Source organism: Lithobates pipiens, unplaced genomic scaffold, assembly GCF_037356315.1.
Source record: "Lithobates pipiens isolate NorthernLeopardFrog02 unplaced genomic scaffold, aLitPip1_a1.2 Scaffold_22, whole genome shotgun sequence".
NCBI classification, from domain to species: domain Eukaryota; kingdom Metazoa; phylum Chordata; class Amphibia; order Anura; family Ranidae; genus Lithobates; species Lithobates pipiens.
In genome coordinates, this window is record NW_027507784.1 from 126,952,627 (window position 1) to 126,974,886 (window position 22,260).

Here is a 22,260-nt window from a genome sequence, read left to right on the forward strand (position 1 = left end):
CTTATCAGCATTTACCATACATACCTGACAATTTGAAGTGGACCATCACTCAAAAGTGAAAGTACCGCTCATCCTCCTCCCCAATCCAACACATTGAGGTGTTTTTTTACAGGAATCGGGTATCTTTTTGACCCTTTTCCTCAATTGTTGACCTGGTGATATAATTGGCAGTATTTGTAGCTGCTGGCTTTTTAACATTTTTAACAGGCCTTTTCGGAAACTTTAAATTAGTATTTTTTGCTCAAAAATTACTGAGAACCCCCAAACATTATATATATTATATAGCCTCTGGATGGTGTAGACTTGAGCTATGCTGTCTGCCCATCCACTGCTTGAATAAAGTCTTAGGCCGCGTACACACGCGCGGACTGTTCGCCCAACTTTGTCCGTCCAACAGTTTCGGCAAACAGTCCGCTCAAACTTAGCATGGACGGACATGGCCACACACGACGGACGAACAGTTTGCTGAAACCGTGCGCGATGACGTGAACGGCACGTACGACGGGACGAAAAATACGACGTCCTATACACTGCATTATAGCTTTCGGCGTGAAAATCCTTTCTGAGCATGCGCGCAACTTTGTTTGACGAACAAGCCTACACACGAGCGGACTGTTCGCTGAAACAAGGTTTCAGCGGACAGTTTTACGGAATTTCCGAAAAACCTTGTCCGTCAAACTGTCCGCTGAAACTGTCCGCTGAAAGCCCACACACGAGCGGACTGTCCGCCCAAACACTGTTCAGCGGACAAAGTTGGACGAACAGTCCGCCCGTGTGTACGCGGCCTTAGACCTTTTTTTGGAACAGTAGTAATCAAGCAACTGGTCAGCACAGCACAGCTACATCCAGTGACCAGCAGGGAGGAACATACTTATCTAAAGGGATGCTGGAGATATGTTCCTACACCCAGGCACATCACTCGTCATCACTTACACTCTCTGTACTCAGTGCATCTGAATGATCTGCTTATCAGTGAATTGTAGACACAGGCATAAAGTCAATTAATGCAGATGAGGATCTTTAAAACAAGCATTGAAACTCCTTCAGTGGCGTGGAGACACCAAAGATAGGATGTATTATTTGCTGGATCACCATGTATAAATAAAGGGGGAAAAGGCTTAGAATAAAATAAAAAATAAATGAATGCAGCCACCACAAGGTGGACCAGTAAGCTGCAATATATTACATTTTAGTTTGGGTTTATGGCTTTAACTAGCTGACTGATACATGAGGGGTTTGTATAACACCTCTTTCAGACAGAGCTGCTACGATGAGAACAGGGTCAGAGCAGATCCCTGCTAATCAGAGCTGAGTGAGGCGGATGTCACACCCGTGCCCGCTCAGTCTATGCAGAGCTCTATGAGAAGCTGGGTGTAAATGGACCCCGCAGTTCCTTTACATCTGGCTGCATCTAATCCACTCTGCAACGTCAGAAAAGGATGCGGTCCTCATCCCCATTTTTTTTTTTTTTGGTGGACCAGAAGGGACCTGGAAGTAGACGGGTGTAAACGAGCACAAGCCCATTTACACCCGCCTATCCATAGGGCTGCATCGACCGTCCAATCAGGTCTGCCTGATTGGAACAGCTATGTGAAAGGGGCCTAAAAGTCCAGCTAGGGAAGATACTGACTAATAGAAGGGCTTAAAGCAGGGTTCCGCCTAAAAGAAAAATGTAGTCAATACAAATACTGCAGCTGCTGACTTTTAAAATAAGGAAACTTACCTGTCCAGGGTGCCCGCGATGTCCTCACCTGAACCCGACCTGTCCCTTAGTTCCAGGTGGAGGCATCGGCATTGCTAGTAAGGGAATCAGTAAGGGAACCCTTGCGGCATTACAGCCTGGTTCCCTACTGCGCATGCGCGAGACGCGCTGCGCATTCTGAGCGGTTCCCGCTGTCTTCTGGGACCTGTGTGTCTCTCAGAAGACAGCGGGGGGTGATGGAGGAGCGCCCAGACATGTTGTAGATCCCTGCGGATACTGCAGCGATCTTTTGCTGGAAGTGGGAGCAAATACCTGTTTTAGAGAGGTATCTGCTCCCTCCTTAAAGGTGCCAAATGTGACACCGGAGGGGGAGGGAGGAATCCGGACATCGGAAGTTCCATTTTTGGGTGGAACTCCACTTTAAATGTTTACAACTCTGCTAAAGGGGAGGATTAGCCAATCTGAACCTGAATTCTCCTCTGCAGCATAGATCACAGGACTAGGTAACTAGAATTCTAGTTATTTGGCCAGCACAGAGAGCGGCCTGCAACTGCAGCACAATTGTGTGCAATGACCATGGTTGCAGTGCGCTGGTGCAGGGTTTAAGGAGTTAAAGTGATTGTTAACCCACTTATACCACTTTTCATAATCCTGCTGGTTCCCTAATGACAGCTGCTCCTGCCTGTGATTTATAAAAAAAATGCCTAATTTACTGGGTTTCAGAGCGGCTCCTTGCAATCCCGTCACAGGCTGGTGTCTTGCTGAAAAATGTCCCCCGGTGGATAATGTCCCCCTGTACTGCGCAGGTGCAGCGTTTGCGCAGTACGAACGACTACGGAGCCACCAAAAGTCTCCGAAGATGAACAGCTGATCGTCAGCTCTACACGGCGCCTGCGCACTACATTGTGCCCTGAGTCCAGGTTCAAGCCTCACCATCCAAGTGGACATAGAGTTAGATTATAAATATGCTGAATGCAGCGAGGCCGTGCCCGAAGCGTGGCGAGCGAAGCAAGCCCGCGAGAAGACCTGTTACAGGTGCCCTGTACAGCTGACTCACAGGTGTTCAGCTTTGGCTATTTTCAGCGGCTCCGTTGTGATTCGTACTGCGCAAGTGCTGCGCCTGCGCAGTACAGGGGGGACATTATGCGCTGGGGGGACATTTCTTGGCAGAACACTGGCTGTCTCCTCTCCTCTGCTGACAGATGCAGCGGGCGGGGCCAGGATTCCCCCCGCTGACGTCAGCCGGGACGCGACAAGGAGAGAAGAGACAGAGAGATGGCCGATCATGTGATCACAGGGAGCTATGCTGAAACCTGCTAAAAAATATTTTTTTTTTAATAAAACACCAGCAGGATTAAATAAACTTTTACCAGTTATGAGAGCATGAGGAGTTGCAGGGGTAGATACTGACACAGGGGCAGACAGGCAGGGAGAGGAGGGGGGAGGAGGACACAGGAGCACATAGGAGGACAGGAGAGCTGTGGCTGACGGAGGCACATAAACTGACCACAGTGTCAGGCTCAGCAGCCATGATGAACCATGGTCAGTTTACAGGGGGGAGGGCAGAAACTGGCAGGATCAGCCAGGTATTTCAGGTGATACAGGGGGCCAAAAGACACAGTCCAAGCACTGTGCTGTATAACATGCTTTAAAGGAGCAGGAGCCAATTTTTTTGTTTTTTCTGGGGTTAACAAACGCTTTAAAGGAGAAGGGCATCCAAAGCTCGTTTGGCAGTATTTCTCCAATGGATCACAGGAGTACAGTTCGTTCTGCACTCCTGTGACCCGTTTTCAGCAGACAGCTGGCTGAAGCCTGCTGTCGGCTGATGTCACAGAGTCAGTCCAGGTTTGGGCAAGATTGCGACAATGGAGTCAGAATCCACCCACATGCCTGGACTGGCATCCGGCTCAGCTTCTCAGCGGGCTGCTGAGAACCTGAGTCAGCCACTCCCGCCCCCTCCAGGGTTCAGTGCTTTAGTAGTGCAGGGAGGGGCAGAGCAGAGAGCTGCTGACTGATAGTCGGCTCTGTGGACACGCGGCCTATTATAGCGTCTTAAAAAGCAGACGTACAGCTACGACGGCTCACGCAGCAGTGCCATCCTGCTGCAGTATAACTGCGGCAGCTGGTCGGGAAGCGGTTAATTGCTAAAATTACTCTGAAATTCAAGACACTGGGTGTGTATAATCTTTTTTTACTAAAATGAACGGTCTGGTGACCTGGCCTCTATAACATGATACACATAGGTCTAAAGAAGAACCCTACATCTGTCACATAGTCTTTTTTTTAACTAACTGTTTACTAAAAGTGGATGGGTGGAAAAGCCAGATTAGGTAATGATCCCACGTCTGTTCCCTTCTGATAAGCGCAAACGGCTTCTTAATCTTTGTTCCTTCCCCTCCCTTAACATAAACTTCTAAGGCTGGCAAAACCAGCTTTACAAATTTATGAATCTCTCTGCAGCCTCTTAATATCAGATCTGCCCCACTGACCATCCTCTTAGTTTTATGGATAGCCTTATGTTGGCCATATACAGTATATAACAATATGATTGTACAATAAAACGATCCCTTCAATGAGCGCATTGTATCTTTCAGAAATCAATGCCATTAAAAAGTATACCTAAAGAGACAAAACATTTTATTTTTTAAACATACAGTAGTCAGAGAAGTTTAAATCATTGCCAAGTTTTTTTTTTTTTGTCTGTGTCCCAATGGGGAGATTTTCCTTAACTTCCTTTGTAAACACATCAGAGTAAAGGAAAGTCTCTCTAATGCTGGCCATAGACAGATCCCAAAAGGTGGCCGGTTCAGCGGGAACCAGTTAAACTTCGATCCGAGTGTGGCTGTTCCTATTCGACAGAAGTCAATCGTTAAACTGACTTCTGTCAAATGGGCAAGCTGGAAATCTTTTGTAGATCAGCGGCTGCAGTCACTGATCAGTGTATTCTGACAGTGAAGAATACTGTCAGATTGCAATGTTCCAGCAAGAGGAATTCTCCCATCTACCTTGCTTGTGTGGATGGAGGAATCTCTTATGCCGCGTACACACGATCAGAATTCTCGTCGGAAAAAGCTCTGATGGTTTTCCTGACAGAATTCGGCTCAAGCTGTCTTGCCTACACACAATCACACCAAATTGCGATTGTTTATAACGCGGTGACATACAACACGTACGACGGGACTAGAAAAAGGAAGTTCAATAGCCAGTAGCCAATAGCTTCTGTCTCGTAGTTGAATCTGAGCATGCGTGATTTTTTGGCGTGTCGGAATTGCATACACACGATCGGAATTACCGATAGAAAGTTTTTCCGTCGGGAAAATTGAGAACATGCTATAAATTTTTGGCTGGCGGGAATTCGGACAGCTAAATTCCGATGGAGCATACACACGGTTGCATTTTCTGATGAAAAGCTCTCATCGTCCTTTTTCTGGCCGGAATTCCGATCGTGTGTACACGGCATCAGTCCGGGGGGGGTGAAAAAAAAAGAAGAAAAAACTGTCTATGGCCAGCTTAAAGGCTAGGTTCACAGTATCCTGATCTACGGTATGAAAAGCAATCCACGGTGGGCTGCTTATCAGAGTGCCTCCCCTTCCGAATGACAGTTTTTTTTGTTTTGTTTTCATTGATTACCGAACAGACAACAATGCATAGCTCCCAACTGTCCCTGATTTCGAGGGACTGTCTCTGATTTGAAGCATTGTCCCTCTGTCCCTCATTTGTCCCTTATTTTGGTCCGATCTATATCGTTGTATATAAAATGCACTTTTTATCTTTCAAACTGTATATTTCCCAGTGCTAAACCTTTCATCCAAATTATAAATTGCTGTGTTTGTAAATTTTATAAGCCAATTTAAAGGAATAGTAGTGGTAAAAAAAAAAAACTTTTTTGGGGGTTAATTCTCCTTTAAGGGGGTGTGGCGGGGGGGGTGTCCTATGCCTACATACGTTTGCTAGTAGGTGTCCCTAATTCCCATTTCAAAATGTTGGGAGGTATGAACACTGGGACTGATGTGCTGCAACCATGAGCCAAGCAAAGCATCATGGCTGCAGCATGTCAACAACCTCTTCTGTCTACTGTACTGTAGGCTTTAAATGGGCGTACGGGGAAGGGGGGGGGGGTGGTAAAACTGAACTAAACCTACCTGATGAGACTCCCAGCAATGGAATACAGCAGAAAGATAAGGGATCATTCTCATGCATGATAGCCCTTGCTGCCCCTCTTATAAGCAATCTGCAGTGGATTGCTTTTCAGAAGGCAATTGACAGGTGGCTGGGAGGTGATATGTTGCCTTCTTACCACCTTTTTTAACCCACAAAAGAGCGCATCAAGGCACTACAACTGTGTGCATTGCATTGCTTGAACGTGTTGTGTTCAGTGACAGTACTGTGCCCAAAATGTGACAAGGGGTTTCATTTTTTCCATGGCCACAATGCTTTGCCCCCAGCATGGGTACACTCCTGATTGACTGTATGTCCTTGTTCAAGCGGGCAGTCAAGGGGCAGTAAAACTGTGGCTCAACCACCTGCTTTTATCACCCCTGGTCGCACATCTCGGTATCCAACACGTTTCCATGTTCTGATCTAGAAATTACTGCCCGCTATTCATTATTATTTCTATTGCCAGTTTTTCATGATTGGATAGAAGAGGAAACGGTCCGGATGAGAAATTCTGCTTGTTTTTAGACTGATCATATGGTTTATGGCATAACCTATCATATATGAAAGACTCACTTTCGATTTTTGTTTACTTTTTCTATTAAACTTTAGACATGAATGAACGGTAATTTAGAACATCCAATCAAATGAAACTGAACTCATCACACTCAAAATCAGTACATGTATGGCCAGCGTGACACTTACACGCTATTTTGTGAAATTTATTTTATCCTAAAATTGATTACGTTTGTTCTTTTTTTTTTTTTCATTTATGATTTTATAGCCTGGGTGCAAAGGGGGGCTGGATACATGAACAATAAGCTGACATAAAGTTCATCATATGACTCTCGGCCAACGGTTGGGTTTTTCTGTGAAATATACGTGTTTTGTAGAAGTCTGGGATACTTTGAGGTTAGGTAAAATTGAGAAACCTTTACAGTGACGTGTAAGCCTGAAATGATGAAGAAACCCTTCTCCTATATAAATCAGGGGGTTTCCAATGAGTCTACCAGACATAGACAAAAGGGAACAGGCAATGGTTGTACTTACGTGTGAGACATGACTGCCGCAATAATCGCCGTCTGTTCCCTGGGTGTACAAAATATTCAGAATCAGCAAAATAGAATGAGGTGTGAGGTTCCCCCTATTCCCTAAGAACATGACATCAGTCCCTCATTGTAGGAGATCTGGCTGAGCCTCTGACACGGCTCTGCTTCTGATGTTTGTTTGGTAACTAAGGAAATAGTCATCAGCCCTGCCAGACACACAGGACATTGCATAGCTATAGGTGACACACACAATGCCCCTTGCAGCATGACAACAGTGAAGGTGTCCCCTGTCCTCATCTATGTCTGTGTCTGTTTGTAGCAAACTGATCACAAATCACAAATTATTAGCATTGTAAATTAGAGTTGACATACAGTATGCAAGGGCTGCTATGGTGAGTCGGATGATTACATTGTACAATAACTGGGTTGTGCATTGATGAATATATTTTCTCCATGGGAGTCCTGGAGATGTGTGATCATGTGGGGTATACAATGCTCTGCAGGAAATGTGTGATCATATGGGGAGTATGCAATGCTCTGCAGGAAATGTGTGATCATATGTGGAGTATGCAATGCTCTGCAGGAGATGTGTGATCATATGTGGAGTATGCAATGCTCTGCAGGAGATGTGTGATCATATGGGGAGTATGCAATGCTCTGCATGAGATGTGTGATCATATGGGGAGTATGCAATGCTCTGCATGAGATTTTTGATCATATGGGGAGTATGCAATGCTCTGCAGGAGATGTGTGATCATATGGAGTATGCAATGCTCTGCATGAGATGTGTGATCATATGGGGAGTATGTAATGCTCTGCAGGAGATGTGTGATCATATGGGGAGTATGCAATGCTCTGCAGGAGATTTGTGATCATATGGGGAGTATGCAATGCTCTGCAGATGAACTGTGTGGCTGTGTGGGGTATGTGATGCTTTGCAGAAGATGTGTGATCATATGGGGTATGCAATGCTCTGCACAGGAGATGTGTGATCATATGGGCAATGCAATGCTCTGCACAGGAGATGTGTGATCATATGGGGTATGCAATGCTCTGCACGGGAGATGTGTGATCATATGGGCAATGCAATGCTCTGCACACATCTCCTGCAGAGCACTGCATACTCCCCATATGATCACACATCTCATGCAGAGCATTGCATACCCTACAATGATCACACATCTGCAGGAACCCCATGGAGAAAATATATTCATCAATGCGCAACCCAGTTATTGTACAATGTAATCATCCGATTGACCATAGCAGCCCTTGCATACCGTATGTCACTCTTGCTTTACAGTCAGGGGCGTAACTATAGGGGGTGCAGTAGTCGCAACCGCAACTGGGCCCTGTGCTACAGGGGGCCCATGCAGCCCCCTCTACATATGGCGGGCAGCTAGGGGCACATGGGTGGCTGGAGGTGGAGGGTGACCAGCAGAGCTCCAGGCTCGACTATCGCACTGGCTGCTCTTTAATTGTGCATACCCTGCATGACCTGTGTCCTCGGCCGGCTCCTCAGAGTACCCCTCTCCTGCTCCATGCATTGCCGCTCAGTCCGATGTCTGTTCTCCCCAGCCAGATGGGGCACTTAAAAAAAAATATATACTGATGCCAGTGGTGGAACTACAGGTCTCACAAAGGTCATACCTGTGACCACGCCATGGAGTTCCACCGCCAGATTCAGAGGGAAGGGCCCTGGCTGGGGTTCAGGGGGGCCCTTCATGGTTTCTTGCATCGGGGCCGTGTGTGTGTCACCTATATCTATGTCCAGTGTGCCCCTCGGCTGATGCAATGCTCTGCACATAAAGAAGTGTGATCAGGTGGGTTATGCAATATTCTGTAGGAGATATGTGAGCATATAGGGTATGCAAAGCTCTGCCCCAGCACACGTGTGATCGGGTGGGGTATGAAATGCTCTACAGGAGATGTGTGATTATATGGGGTGTGTGCAATGCTCTGCGCAGGAGATGTGTGATCATATGGGGTGTATGCAATGCTCTGCACAGGAGATGTGTGAGCATATGGGGTATATGCAGTGCTCTGCACAGATGTGTGATGATATGGGGTGTATGCAATGCTCTGCACAGGAGATGTGTGATGATATGGGGTGTATGCAATGCTCTGCACAGGAGATGTGTGATCATATGGGGAGTGCAATGCTCTGCAGATGTGTGATCAGTTGGGTTATGCAATTCTCTACAGATGTGTGATCAGGTGGGGTATGCAATGCTCTGCAGATGTGTGATCAGGTGGGGTATGCAATGCATGCTCTGCAGATGTGTGATCAGGTGGGGTATGCAATGCTCTGCAGGTGTGAGATCAGGTGGGGTGTGCAATGCTCTGCAGGTGTGAGATCAGGTGGGGTGTGCAATGCTCTGCACAGGAGATGTGTGATCAGGTGAGGTATGCAATGCTCTGCAGATGTGTGATCAGGTGGGGTGTGCAATGCTCTGCACAAGAGATTTGTGATCATGTGTTGTATGTGATGGTCTGCACAGAAGATGTGTGGGAATACATGGTGTACGCGATGCTATGTGTGAGGTGACGTGACGCTGATAAGGTATGATGAGGATGGGGTGAGGTGTATTATACCCGCACAGAAGGATAGCTCGGGGATGGATGATGACAGATAAGGCAGCACGCGGTAGGTCCATGCAGGTCTGACTCTATTGCTTGGCCCCGCCCCTTGGATACGGCTTGTTTACACTCCGTCACCCTGTGTACAGCGTGCAAATGAAAGACACTGCGCATGCGCAGATCATCTGGTTACAACCACTTGTGTGTCTTTCCTTCTGCCACAGCAACCGGGGCGGGGGTGTTTATATCAGTACCCCCAGCACAGCACTCACTATATGTCGGAGTTTCTTGTAGTATAAATCTCAGCATTATATATTGAGGAGTTTGTTTAGTTCAGGAACTTCAGGCGTGACTATTAAATATTTCTAGGTTTTGGGGGAGGGGAGTGCAGTATATGGTTTGTCTCTAAGGCCTAGCATAACCTTCCAGTCAGAAGCCCCTGGCTTTGGGTGGACAGGAAGGACCCTGACCACTATGGATGAGCTCAGGCGTGTTTGCATGGATCACGTGCAGAGCCCGCCAGGAGGTCGGCGCAGCGCTGCGCTAATCACAGGCAGTGAGACATTGCCCAATCTCTGCAGCCGCACATCGGGGGCAATGTCTCACTGCCTGTGATTAGCGCAGAGCTGCGCCGACTTCCTGGCAGGCTCTGCACGTGATCCATGTGAACGCGCCTGAGCTCATCCCTACTGACCACTGACACATATATGAAGTTCTGGATGAATTGTGGAACATTCACATTAGCCTCCTGCCTTCACTCGTCTGGACACAGAATTTTATTTTGATATAAGAAAATACAAATATCTCTGCAGGATATTTATGGCAGTCAGATTGTGTATAAAATACGCATATACAGTAATGGTCCATTCAGGCTGCGTGTACACTAAGCGTTTATCCCGTGTGCGTCCAATCATGGCAATTTAGTGTGCCCAGGAGGCACAGGTGTGGCGGTCAGCCCCTCTGTCTTCAGTCAGAGTCTATGACAGGCTGAAATATGGGGCTGAACTCTGTGATGAGTGCTATTCATATATAGGGCCCAATGTATTCATGGACATATCCCTGGAAAGCAGAATCCTGCATTCTAGATGCGTGTCCCTGAATACATACATGTACATCTCTTAAAGTGGTTGTAAACCCTTACAGACCACTTTTAACTACAGGTAAGACTAGATTAAGGCTTACCCGTAGGTGCAAGAAATATCTCCTAAGCCTACACGGTTTAGGAGATATTTGCAAAAGACATGCACCGTAGACGATCATGCCGTTAGTGGCGGCTCCTGCATGCATACGTGGGAGTGATGTCCTCGTGGCTCCGGCCAATCACAGCGCTGGAGCCACGATACCCGGAAGGAAGATGGACGCTTCGTGGAAGAGGGGACAACAGTGGCATCGCTGGCTCCTGTGTCAGGTAAATTAACCATAATGGGCTACTATGCGTTGCATAGTAGCCCATTATGCTTTGCCTTTGCAGGGAAACAAAGAGGAAGTAACACCCATCAGGGTTTACTTCCTCTTTAACCACTTCCCGACCAGCGCACGACGATGTACGTCGACAGCATGGCACGGGCAGGCATATTGGCGTACATGTACGTCCAATATTCGTTGCCGCCATGCCATCGGGAGCGCGCCGCCGGCGGCGCGCTCCCGCGCTGGTCGGGACCCCCGTGAGTCCGGTCGCGGGACCCGCGGACTCGATCGCCGCGGGCATCCCCGCGATCGTCTCACGGAGCGGCCGAATGGAGGAAATGCTGTATAAAAAACATTTTCCCATTCTGCCTAGCAACTAGTGACGCTGATCTCTGCTCCATGTGATTGGAGCAGAGATCAGTGTACACTAAATGAAAGCCCAACCCCCCCACAGTTAGTAACACACCCCTAGGAACACTTAACCCCTACACTGCCACCCACTGGTTAACCCTTTCACTGCCAGTGTCATTTACACAGGAATCACTGCATTTATATAGCAGTGATTACTGTATAAATGACAATGGTCCCAAAAATGTGTCAAAAATGTCCGATGGGTCCCGACAATGTCGCAGTCACAATAAAAATCATCGCAGATCGCCGCCATTACTAGTAAAAAAAAAAATAATAAAAAATTATTAATAAAAATGCTATAAAACTATCCCTATTTTGTAAACGCTATAACTTTTGCGCAAACCAATCAATAATCGCTTATTGCGATTTTTTTTACCAAAAATATGTAGAAGAATACGTATCGGCCTAAATTGAGGGAAAAAAATGTTTTTTTATATATTTTTGGGGGATATTTATTATAACAAAAAGTAAAAAATAATGCGTTTTTTTCAAAATTGTCGCTCTATTTTTGTTTATAGCGCAAAAAATAAAAACCGCAGGGGTGATCAAATACCACCAAAAGAAAGCTCTATTTGTGGGAAAAAAAGGACGTCAATTTTGTTTGGGAGCCACGTCGCACGACCGCGCAATTGTCAGTTAAAGCGACGCAGTGCCGAATCGCAAAAAGTGGTCTGGTCTTTGACCAGCAAATTGGTCCGGTCTGAAAGTGGTTAACAAATATCGCCATAAACAGAAGTACTGATTAGTGTTCAGCCCCACCCGGCCGCAGCATATTTCAGCGGTCATATACTCTGTTAGGCAGTGGGCCGGATGCTGCTAGGGTTGCCACCTCTTCTTCAAGTCAAACCCGAACACTTTAGTGGTGTATAGCAATTTTTTTTTTTATAGTATAAACTATGCATATATTTTGCAATTAAATAACATTTCTAATCATATGAAGTGAATAACAAGAGTTTCCCTTTACATTAAAGTCCACATAGTTCCCTTTTCACATCTGAACTCGCAGAGTTCCCTTATACTGTAAGAGGGACTGTAAGGGGGGCTCTGCAGACTCTGATGTAAGGGGGACTTTGCAGGCTCTGATGTAAGGGAGAACTCTGGGGACTCTGACATAAGGGATGCTCTGGGAACCCTGATTTAAGGGGGAACACTGATAACTCTGAGGTGTGGAGAGGACTCTGATGTAAGGGCACTGTAGCCTCTGGTGTAAAGGGGGACTTTGATGTAAAGGGTGCTCTGGGAACCCTAATTCATCTTGGTGTACTCACTCAGAGGCAGGAGAGAGAAGGGGGGGGCACTTTAGTCACAGACATGGATGGATGGTGAGCTCACTCACCCCTTGGCAGTCAGCACCTCTCATCCAGATGTATCTGAGGCTGCTGGACTTCAAACTTTCCTTTTCTGAGGCACAGCACTGGGCAGTGGCGTAACTAGAACCTTCAGGGCCCCGATGCAAGAAACTAGTTTCTTGTAGTTCCACCACTGGCATCAGTATATTTTTTTTTTTAAGTGCCCCATCTGGCTGGGGAGAACAGACATCGGACTGAGCGGCAATGCATGGAGCAGGAGAGGGGTACTCTGAGGAGCCAGCCGAGGACACAGGTCATGCGGGGTATGCACAATTAAAGAGCAGCCAGTGCGATAGTCGAGCCTGGAGCTCTGCTGGTCACCCTCCACCTCCAGCCACCCATGTGCCCCTAGCTGCCGGCCATATGTAGAGGGGGCTGCATGGGCCCCCTGTAGCACAGGGCCCAGTTGCGGTTGCGACTGCTGCACCCCCTATAGTTACGCCCCTGGCACTGGGGATTGGATTGTGGGCAGAAGCAGAGGGGTAGGAGGAAGAGGATCAGATTGAGCCCTCTCCTCTCCTGTCTGTGTGTGTTTAGGGGGAATTGTAAGTGCTGGCTTTGGGCAGTGTGGAAGAGAGTGTAAAGCCCCATACACACTATCAGAGTTTCTGCTGATTTTTTCCTTCAGATTTACCAAAACCATATAACATGAGGTAAAACCTTAGGAGTTTAAATTTGTATGCAATCAGGCAGGCCCTTGCACTACTTGGTTTTGGTAAATCTGAAGACAAAAATCAGCAGAAAATCTGATAGTGTGTATGGGGCTTAACAGACATTCTTGGTTTAGACAACTGCAGCCAGCAACCCTGCTGGAAATTCATATCAGGTCTGAATTATGTGCCTGGGTTTGAGTCAATCTGAAACCTGTACGCATGATTCCAAACTCGAACTGTCTGGGTGAATCCTTGACAAGTGGCAACCCTAGATGCTGCACCTGCATATCCCAGCTTTTGAAAGCACATGGGCTTAAGCCTAGTACACACAATGAGATTATGAGACGAATGATCGTCCTTTTTTTTTTTTTTTTTTTGCTATTAGTCTCCATATCAATAACAAATACGTTACTAAAGTAAGAAAATTTTCGTACGACAGAATAAAAATTGGAAAGAGATGTAATTGTATTGTACAAAACATGTATTTGTATTGTATTTTTGGATGAAAACTGCACTGATTAAATGAAAGTAGTACGATCTGGTCGGTGAAAAATGTTTGTGTTTGTCCCGTTGGAAAACTTTGGACGAAAGCTGTGTACTAATGATGAGATTATCATACAATCACTTTGAAAGCGGTATTTTTTTGTATGATTTTCTGATCGTTAGTACAGGCCTTAAGGCTAGGCATTTCCAGTGCATTTGCCGATACGCCCAACAGTCCATTGACATATTCACATTTTACGCACAGCAAGGTGCGTTTTTTTGGCTCTGTAGACTTCAAAGGAATTGCATGAAAAATACATGTACGTACGTTTTTGGTGCATTTTCCTGCATGACAACAGACACCTCCTCCTAGCAACATCAACTCATGCCAAAAACACAAAATGCATTAAAAACACATCAAAAACATGAATAAAAAAAGATAATGAATGCACTAGAAAATGGGCCTCAAAAACACATCAACAGCACATTCACAGATGTGAACCTAATCTAAATGCTTAAGCCCCCGTTCACATTGACTGCGACTTTGAAATCGTGCAACATCATCTGAAATTGCACAATTTCAAAGCCACATGCCTGTGTGATTTTATAGACATCTGTGCGGCTTCATGCACAGAGGTCTATTCATGTCACATCCTGAAATCGCCAAAAGTAGTGCATGTACTACTTTTTCAAATTGATGGGGCACCGAAAAGCCGGCGTCACACCGATTTAAACAGTGTGATTGCTGGCAATAGGATGCGACTTGTCATTTGATTTGACCTGTCAAATGACAAGTCGTTCCAACGTGAATGGGGGCTGAGGCCAGTTCACACTGGAAGACACTCGTTTAAATGCGGTACAATTTTGACAGCCTGTTTATTTGAATGAGCTGCAAATTGCACTGGAACACAAGCACTACCTTTTGAAAACACACTACACCAAACCGCATGGTACTGCAGTACCATGTGATTTGGTGCCAAGCAAACCATTTGCAATATGCATTTGGAGCATCATTGACAATCGTCATATGACGCCCCGTCAAGATATTGAAACCACTTTGCCGCCGTCATTCTGCTATATGGCGGGCGACAAGTGGTTAAACATCATAAGAATATAGATGCATTTATAATAGAATATATTTGCAGGTTTCCTAAAGTCAGTGTGAATGAGGCCTTAAACCCCCGTTCACATTGGATTGACTTGTCATGGCATTTGACAGGTCAAATCACATGGCAAGTCACAGCCTATTGCAAGCAATCGGAACTCATCCCATCCCTGCAGAGGGAGCAGAAGATGAAATCTCTTGAGGACACCTAGAGTGGAGTTTATGTAATGCCTTCCCAGACTGGTAGATTACAGTCTCAGGAGAAATATAGTTTTGAGGCTTCTGTTGGTCAGACTCTGTGGACCGGCTGACATTTATGAAAATTAATCAGTCCTGGATTAGCAGCAACTATCAAGCCCAGTATGCATAAGAGACACCAGAATTTATCCACAAAATCTCTAATCTTGTTCCGAGTGCACTAAATTGTCTCCTCATCACACAGATTGGCTCCCCAAGCTGTTTACAAAATAAAGAAAGCTTGCAGGGAAAATGTCATTGTGTTCTATACATGGTACAGACATGCCACATTACAGTCAGACTACATGGCACTATATTTAAAGGAATTTTTCATTTTTATTTCTCATTTTTTTGGTTTCACTTCAGGCATCAGTAAATCACTGCTCATTTAAAAATGATGTTTTTTACAAACTTTGTGTTCATTGATACATGTCCCCCCAGGACAGTACACGGACCCAGACTTGCATATAAGCTTTCAAAATGGCCACATTTGATTTTTACAGTTTGGGTCCCATATACTTCAATGGGGTTCCTTATTCGGTTCCAAACTTTTGCAATGTTCGAAATTTCTGCCGCAAAACGAACCGGGTTCATTCGGCCAATGTCTACTGATCACTGAGCTGAAGCATTGCTTAAAGCTGACCATACACTGGTAGTTGTTTTTTTCCGTTAGCCCACTGACTGAACAGAAAAAACAAGCAGATTCCTCCATCCACGCTATACAATGAAGGAAAGGGGGGAAAGGGGGGGAAGGGAACTTGGTGGGACTTTATATGAAACGTATGTATATACACCTCCAGCCCTGATTCAGTATAAACAAAAGAGAACTAAGGTGAGACTGTATATGAGGTATGTACGTCAACAGAAACACAGTCAATATAAAAAACACAATGTTTATTGCTAAATAACAATTGCATAACATATAAGAAAATTAATTCATAGGTTTGTGTCCATAATGACAACATGTAACAAACATATATAGAATATATCTATAGTATGTAGAAAAATGGCAACAACAATAAATGATACATTGTATAATAAACATATGCATAGCATCATGATAATACAGTGTAGGGTAAAAATATAACAGCCATCCTAGCTGACACGGCCCACCTCAGAAACAGTGTAAAGATAAAATTTGTATATATAAAGAACTGGTCTAAACCATCCAATGAAGATGAGATGCATCCAATAATCCCTACGCGTTTCGTGGATTTATTGTACTCTTCAGAGGAACATGTATTAAATATCTGTGAAAAAACACAAATATTTAAATTAGAAAATAATATTGTATAAAGAAATCTAGCCAGGGTGCCTGACAAAAATGAATACTAGCCAAAGGAAGGAGAATCCTTCTCCCCTAGGGTACTTAAATATGAGCTAAATATGAAGTGCTGAGATTGCAACAAAAGTGGCGCTTAAAGAGGGATTCCACCTACAAAAAAAATATTAAAAGCCAGCAGCTATAAATACTACAGCTGCTGACTTTTAATAAATGGACACTCACCTGTCCCGGGTTCCAGCGATGCCGGCAGCCGAGGCCGATCGATCGCTCGGCCCTCGGCTGCTGCCGCCACCATTATAGGTGAGGGAATCAGGAAGTAAAGCGAATCGGCTTCACTTCCCGGTTCCCTACTGCGCATGCGCGAGTTGCGCCGCGCAATAGGAAATCTCCGCGCTGTCACTGGGACCCGTGTGTGTCCCAGCAGACAGCGCGGCAGGGCAGGAAATGGCGTAGACTCCCACGGGAGTCTATGCCCGGGAGTGGGTGTAAATACCTGTCTTTGACAGGTATCTCCACCCCCCTCCCCCCTGAAAGGTGTCAATTGTGACACCGGAGGGGGGGAGGGATCCGATCAGCGGAGGTTCCACTTTAGGGTGGAATCCCGCTTTAAGGTGTCTATCATGGGAGCTGAGGTACTAGGGCCCAAGGAGTGGAGCAGGAGCATGAAAGGAACATCCACAGGAAAGAAATGTCCAGAGGTGATGTGTCTAGGCTCTAATACTATAATTAACCACTTGCTGACAGGCTCCTGTACATTTATGTCGGCATTTTGAAGATGGATAGCTCAGTAACGGCAGCAGCTGCTGCCACAACCGACTTACCATTTCTTCAGGAGCCGGTTGTGTTTATGATAATGGTGGTCCCTGCGGCAAATTCGCTGCGAGATCGCCGTTATCGGCGGGAGAGGTGCCACCCCCACCGCTCTCCTGGGCCCTTAGCAGTGGCAAAGGCAATTTGGACCTTTCCGTGGCCGGGTATGGAGACGAGTGAGTGGAAGATGGCCCCCACCCATCTCCATACTATAGCAGGGCAGAAAGCGATGTCAAAATGTCACTTCTGCCCATACGTCTTAAAGGGCCATTTTTTTTTCAACGTAGTTTTTTCAAATGACAACATTTTTTATTGCATTTTAGTCCAAATATGAGATCTGAGGACTTTTTAACCCCAGATCTCATATTTAATAGGACCTTTCATGCTTTTTTTCTATTACAAGGGATGTATAAAAGTGACCTAATTTAAAAAAAAAAAGTGAAAAAATAAATAAAATCAAGTAAAATAAATAAGAAATTTTTTTTTTTAAAAAGCACACCGTCTTGATGAGCTTGTGCGCAGAAGCGAACTCATAAGTGAGTAGCGCCCGCATATGAAAACGGTGGTCAAACCACACATGTGAGGTACCACGATCGATAGAACGAGAGCAATAATTCTAGCCCTAGACCTCCTCTGTAACTCAAAACATGCTACCTGTAGAATTTTGTTAAACGTCGCCTATGGAGATTTTTAATGGTAAAAGTTTGACGCCATTCCACGAGCGGGGGCAATTTTGAAGCGTGACATGTTGGGTATCAATTCACTTGGCGTAACATTATCTTTCACAATATAAAAAAAAATTGGGCTAACTTTACTGATGTCTTATTTTTTTATTCAAAAAAGTTAATTTTTTCCCAAAAAAGTACGCTTGTAAGACTGCTGCGCAAATACCGTGTGAAAAAAAGTATTGCAATTGAGTGAGTGATTATACTTATTGTAAAAATCGTGGACTAAACTGAATGCAAACCTCCACCAAGCACAAGCTAGATATACAGATGAAAGAAAAGTTAGAGGGAGGCAAAGCTGTACAATCTAAATAAACAAATCTATCTGTGGAGCGGGGTCTACTTGCCCAGCACAAGGGGGTACTTTTTCACTTGTATGTGTTCTTTAATGCCTGGAATCAGGCAGGTTACGTTCATATGAAAGTCAACATTAATGCGGAATCTCGGATTAGAAGTGAGCCATACACCTTGCTCAGCTGTGTAGTAACATGCCAAGGCTCACTGTGGCTCACTCTGTCCCTTATTGCTGCACACCTTGTTGTCCAGAATGTAGCATTTAGAGGGGGGACACTGCTGAGCTTGTGTCCCACTCCACCAGTCCAGCTTTCCTCTGCCACCTCACCCCCAGTGACAGATGGGGGGTGGGAAAGGGGTCCCCCGTACACTTAGTGCAGACCTCATGCATGCATTAAATTAACTCTTTTGACTTTCCCATACTGTACAGCTAGGTTCATGGGGTATCTGTACCGCAGGTTCAGGCCCAATTGCTTTTGGGGAGCCGACCACTAGGGAGAGAGCCAGAGCACTGACCCCCATGCTACCAAAGAACCTGTCACCCAAGCCTGGTGCTTATCTTTGCTGTCTGGCTGCTATTACATTCCCACCAGTCCATTCTTACCTATAGCAACTACACACTGCCCTTCAACTCTCCTGCAGAGTTAACCCTTCGTTGTAACCTTCCATCCTTATTCTTCATTCTTACAGGCCATGTTCTTCTTATATGCCATGTGCCTTCAAGCACTTTTGAATAGCTTCAGACCAGGCATGAAACAGTTGATAAAGCTATATTTGCACATACTGGCAGATACAGTCTAATGTCCTGTACACACAATAGGATTTTCCAACAACAAAACCGTGGATTTTTTTCGAAGCATGCTGGCTCAAACTTGTCTTGCATACACACAGTCACACAAATGTTGTTGGAAATTTCGGATGTCAAGAACGTTGTGACGTACAACACGTACGACAAGCCGAGAAAAATTAAAGCGGGGTTCCACCCTAAAGTGATCGGAACCCTCCCCCCCTCCGGTGTTACAATTGGCACCTTACAGGGGGGAGGGGGTGGAGATACCTGTCAAAGACAGGTATTTACACTCATTTCCTGCCCTGCCGCGCTGTCTGCTGGGACACACACGGGTCCCAGTGACAGCGCAGAGAACTCCTATTGCGCTACGCGACTCGCGCATGCGCAGTAGGGAACCGGGAAGCCGATTCGCTTCACTTCCTGATTCCCTCACCTAGAATGGTGACTGCAGCAGCCGAGAGCCGAGCGATCGATCGGCCTCGGCTGCCGGCATCGCTGGAACCCGGGACAGGTGAGTGTCCATTTATTAAAAGTCAGCAGCTGTAGTATTTATAGCTGCTGGCTTTTAATATTTTTTTTTTAGGTGGAATCCCTCTTTAAGTTCAATAGCCAGTGCAACTCTTCTGCTTGATTCAGAGCATGTGTGGACTTTTGTGCGTCGGAATTGTGTACACACGCTCAGAATTCTCAAAAACAAGTCTTGTTGTCGGAAAATTTGAGGACCTGCTCTCAAACATTTGTTGGCGGAAATTCTGACAACAAATGTTCTATGAAGGATACACACGATCGGACTCTCCGACAACAAGCTCACATCCAAGATTTGTTGTCAGGAAAATCCTATTGTGTGTACAGGGCATAACAGTATATCATTCATTCAGCAATGTTCTTTCCTAATTATCTACAGTAATCTGTCCAGTGCATACTTTCCAAGATAAGAGTGCTTAACGTCTGTAATCTGAGTCCTATCACAGATGTTCTCCCTTGAGAGGTCTGTGGGTTGCTGTGGGTTACATCCTGAGTCCTAATGCAGGTGTTCTTTCTTAAGAGGCCTGTGGGATGCTGTGGGTTACATCCTCTCCTTGTTACTGGTACTGCTTTCCATCCAGGCCATGGCAAAAGAGTGTGCTTGATCAGAGCCCAGAAATGTGTGGGAAATGGTAAAACTGTTAAACTTTAATTTACCCCTTCCCTTCTGGGCAGCCTAGAAACAAACTAACTAAGCAACAACACTTTAATCACCTACTTATATACCACTGGTATTCTGTATTCTATTATTGTATTCTGACAGCCAACACCATTGCCAAAACACCTGAACGGTGACTGCATCTGATTAGGAGCATCTGTTGTTCACCACATTTTTTTCCAGAAGACTCCTTTGACAAAAGTCGATCAAACGATTGACTTTTGGTGATGAAGCAGGGCCACTCTGAGTGAAATTCACACAATGTATACCAGCCATGCATGAAAAACAGCTGAGTATTTCTCTGTTCCATTTGACAATCCTGTCGTTGTCAGATTACCACCAGAGCCAGGATTACTAGTGTACCATGGCCTTTAGACATTAGATGATCATCAATTGGTTCTGGCAATTTTAGTAGGGTTAGAAAAAAAAGATTTATATTGGTGACCCGAGACTGCGGTAAACATCCTTGGCAAGATATTTCGGGAAACAAGACTACTGTTTTTTCTGATATTTTATTGTTTAGTCAAGGTAGCAGCAGGATACAGACATGCATCCTAAAATATAAGACCTACATATTGGTAGATAAATCTAGGGGGCAAGCTAAATAGGTAATTTTTTTCTGTGCAACGGAGAGATGAATTCCCTTGTTGGCAGTGACCTCATTAGGCTTTTCAGTGGCTCAATCATGCTACTAAATCACAAGCGGTTAATCGCTAGGAATAGCAGTTGGCACACACGATGAAACCAATACTGTCCATGATACTTTTTTTTTTATTTGCACTAATATTCAAATTTTCAGGTCAAGCTTTCCCCCTTCTTGATAGCCTACCATCTTTTTAATAGCACAAAACTCCAATCATATGAAATTAAGGCCTACAAAAACATTCAAGGTTTTAGGCCTCATTGACATGGGCACTGAGGCCCATACACTGTGAATCAGTTATGCAGCCGGAACTACCAGGTGCAGCCTGCAAGCAGTCCACATAAAGCCTCGTACACCCCACTCGTTTTTTTTTTCATTTAACCCAGCTGAATAAAAACAAAACCTGACAGCTAACAATCATATGTTAGTACAGTGATCTCCCCTGCTGTTCTATTGTGTTCTAGCAGCGTGACGGTCCCCCCACCAGAACACTCTAGTCAGTGCTCTCAGCCTTTGGCCTTCAAGCGGCCGGCTTCTGTCGGACTGGCTGCAGTACACATGGGCCGAATGTCAGCCGGTTTCTATTGAACCGGCCAATGCCACCCAACATTCTGCCTGTGTGTACAGGGCTTTAGTCAATGAGGACGCAGCAAGTGTGGGGAACAGCCGCTTGTCCCAATTTAATAGGCATGCAGGTGCAGATGAGCAGCCCCAAATGCACACTGTTAAAAGCATGCCTGTTGAATTAGGACGATTGGCAGTGTCCATGTAGTCACTGCATACCTATAGACTTGCACACAACACCTGGTATCTCTAGCCACATGGACAAATGACCAATTCATGGTATGTGGGCCATGTGGATGAGGCCTAGGTTCTTTTAAATCTGTGGTAGCTTTTACTTTACTATGGTAAAGATGCTTTGGTCTTTTTATTGTTCAACAGTTAGGTTAAGCCGAGTACACACAGGCCGAATGTAGGGAGACATTGGGTGTTTCAATAAAAACTGGCCAACATGCGACCCACGTGTATGGCAGTCGGGACTGATACTTTTGTCGGACAAGCATGCTGGAAAACCAGCAGCTAACCGGCTCTTGATCAGCGCTCTCAGCTGAAGGCAGAGAGCGCTGACCGGAGTGTTCTGGCAGGGGTGGGGGGGTGGGGCAGAATACAATAGCATAGCAGGGGAGATTAACATTGTATTGTTGTATTAACATTGGATTGTTAGTACATCGGCTCCGATCTAAACAGTCAGTTTTTCTTCGTTCAACCCACTAGTAGTGTGTACCAGGCTGTGGGCCGCATTCCGTTTTTCTTTGCACGTATGTATATGCTGAATAGGTTTTAGGCGATGGTGCCTTGCGTTTTTTACAAGAACATGCTCAGTTTTCCCTTTTTTTTTCTT

At 45.4% G+C, this 22,260-nt stretch overlaps 1 protein-coding gene across 1 annotated transcript in view; it reads right to left on the reverse strand.

Annotated features, from left to right (window-relative positions):
• DRC11 (dynein regulatory complex subunit 11) overlaps positions 1–9,590 on the reverse strand; it is a 312,672-nt gene extending 303,082 nt beyond the window's left edge. Inside the window, exons 1-2 of the mRNA XM_077448238.1 lie at positions 9,499–9,590; positions 6,908–6,946 (exon numbers count right to left, since the gene is read on the reverse strand). Of these exons, the coding sequence (XP_077304364.1) occupies positions 6,908–6,946; positions 9,499–9,560 (101 nt within the window). The 5' untranslated portion in view covers positions 9,561–9,590. The remainder of the gene's footprint in view (positions 1–6,907; positions 6,947–9,498) is intronic.
• Positions 9,591–22,260: the final 12,670 nt, after the last annotated feature.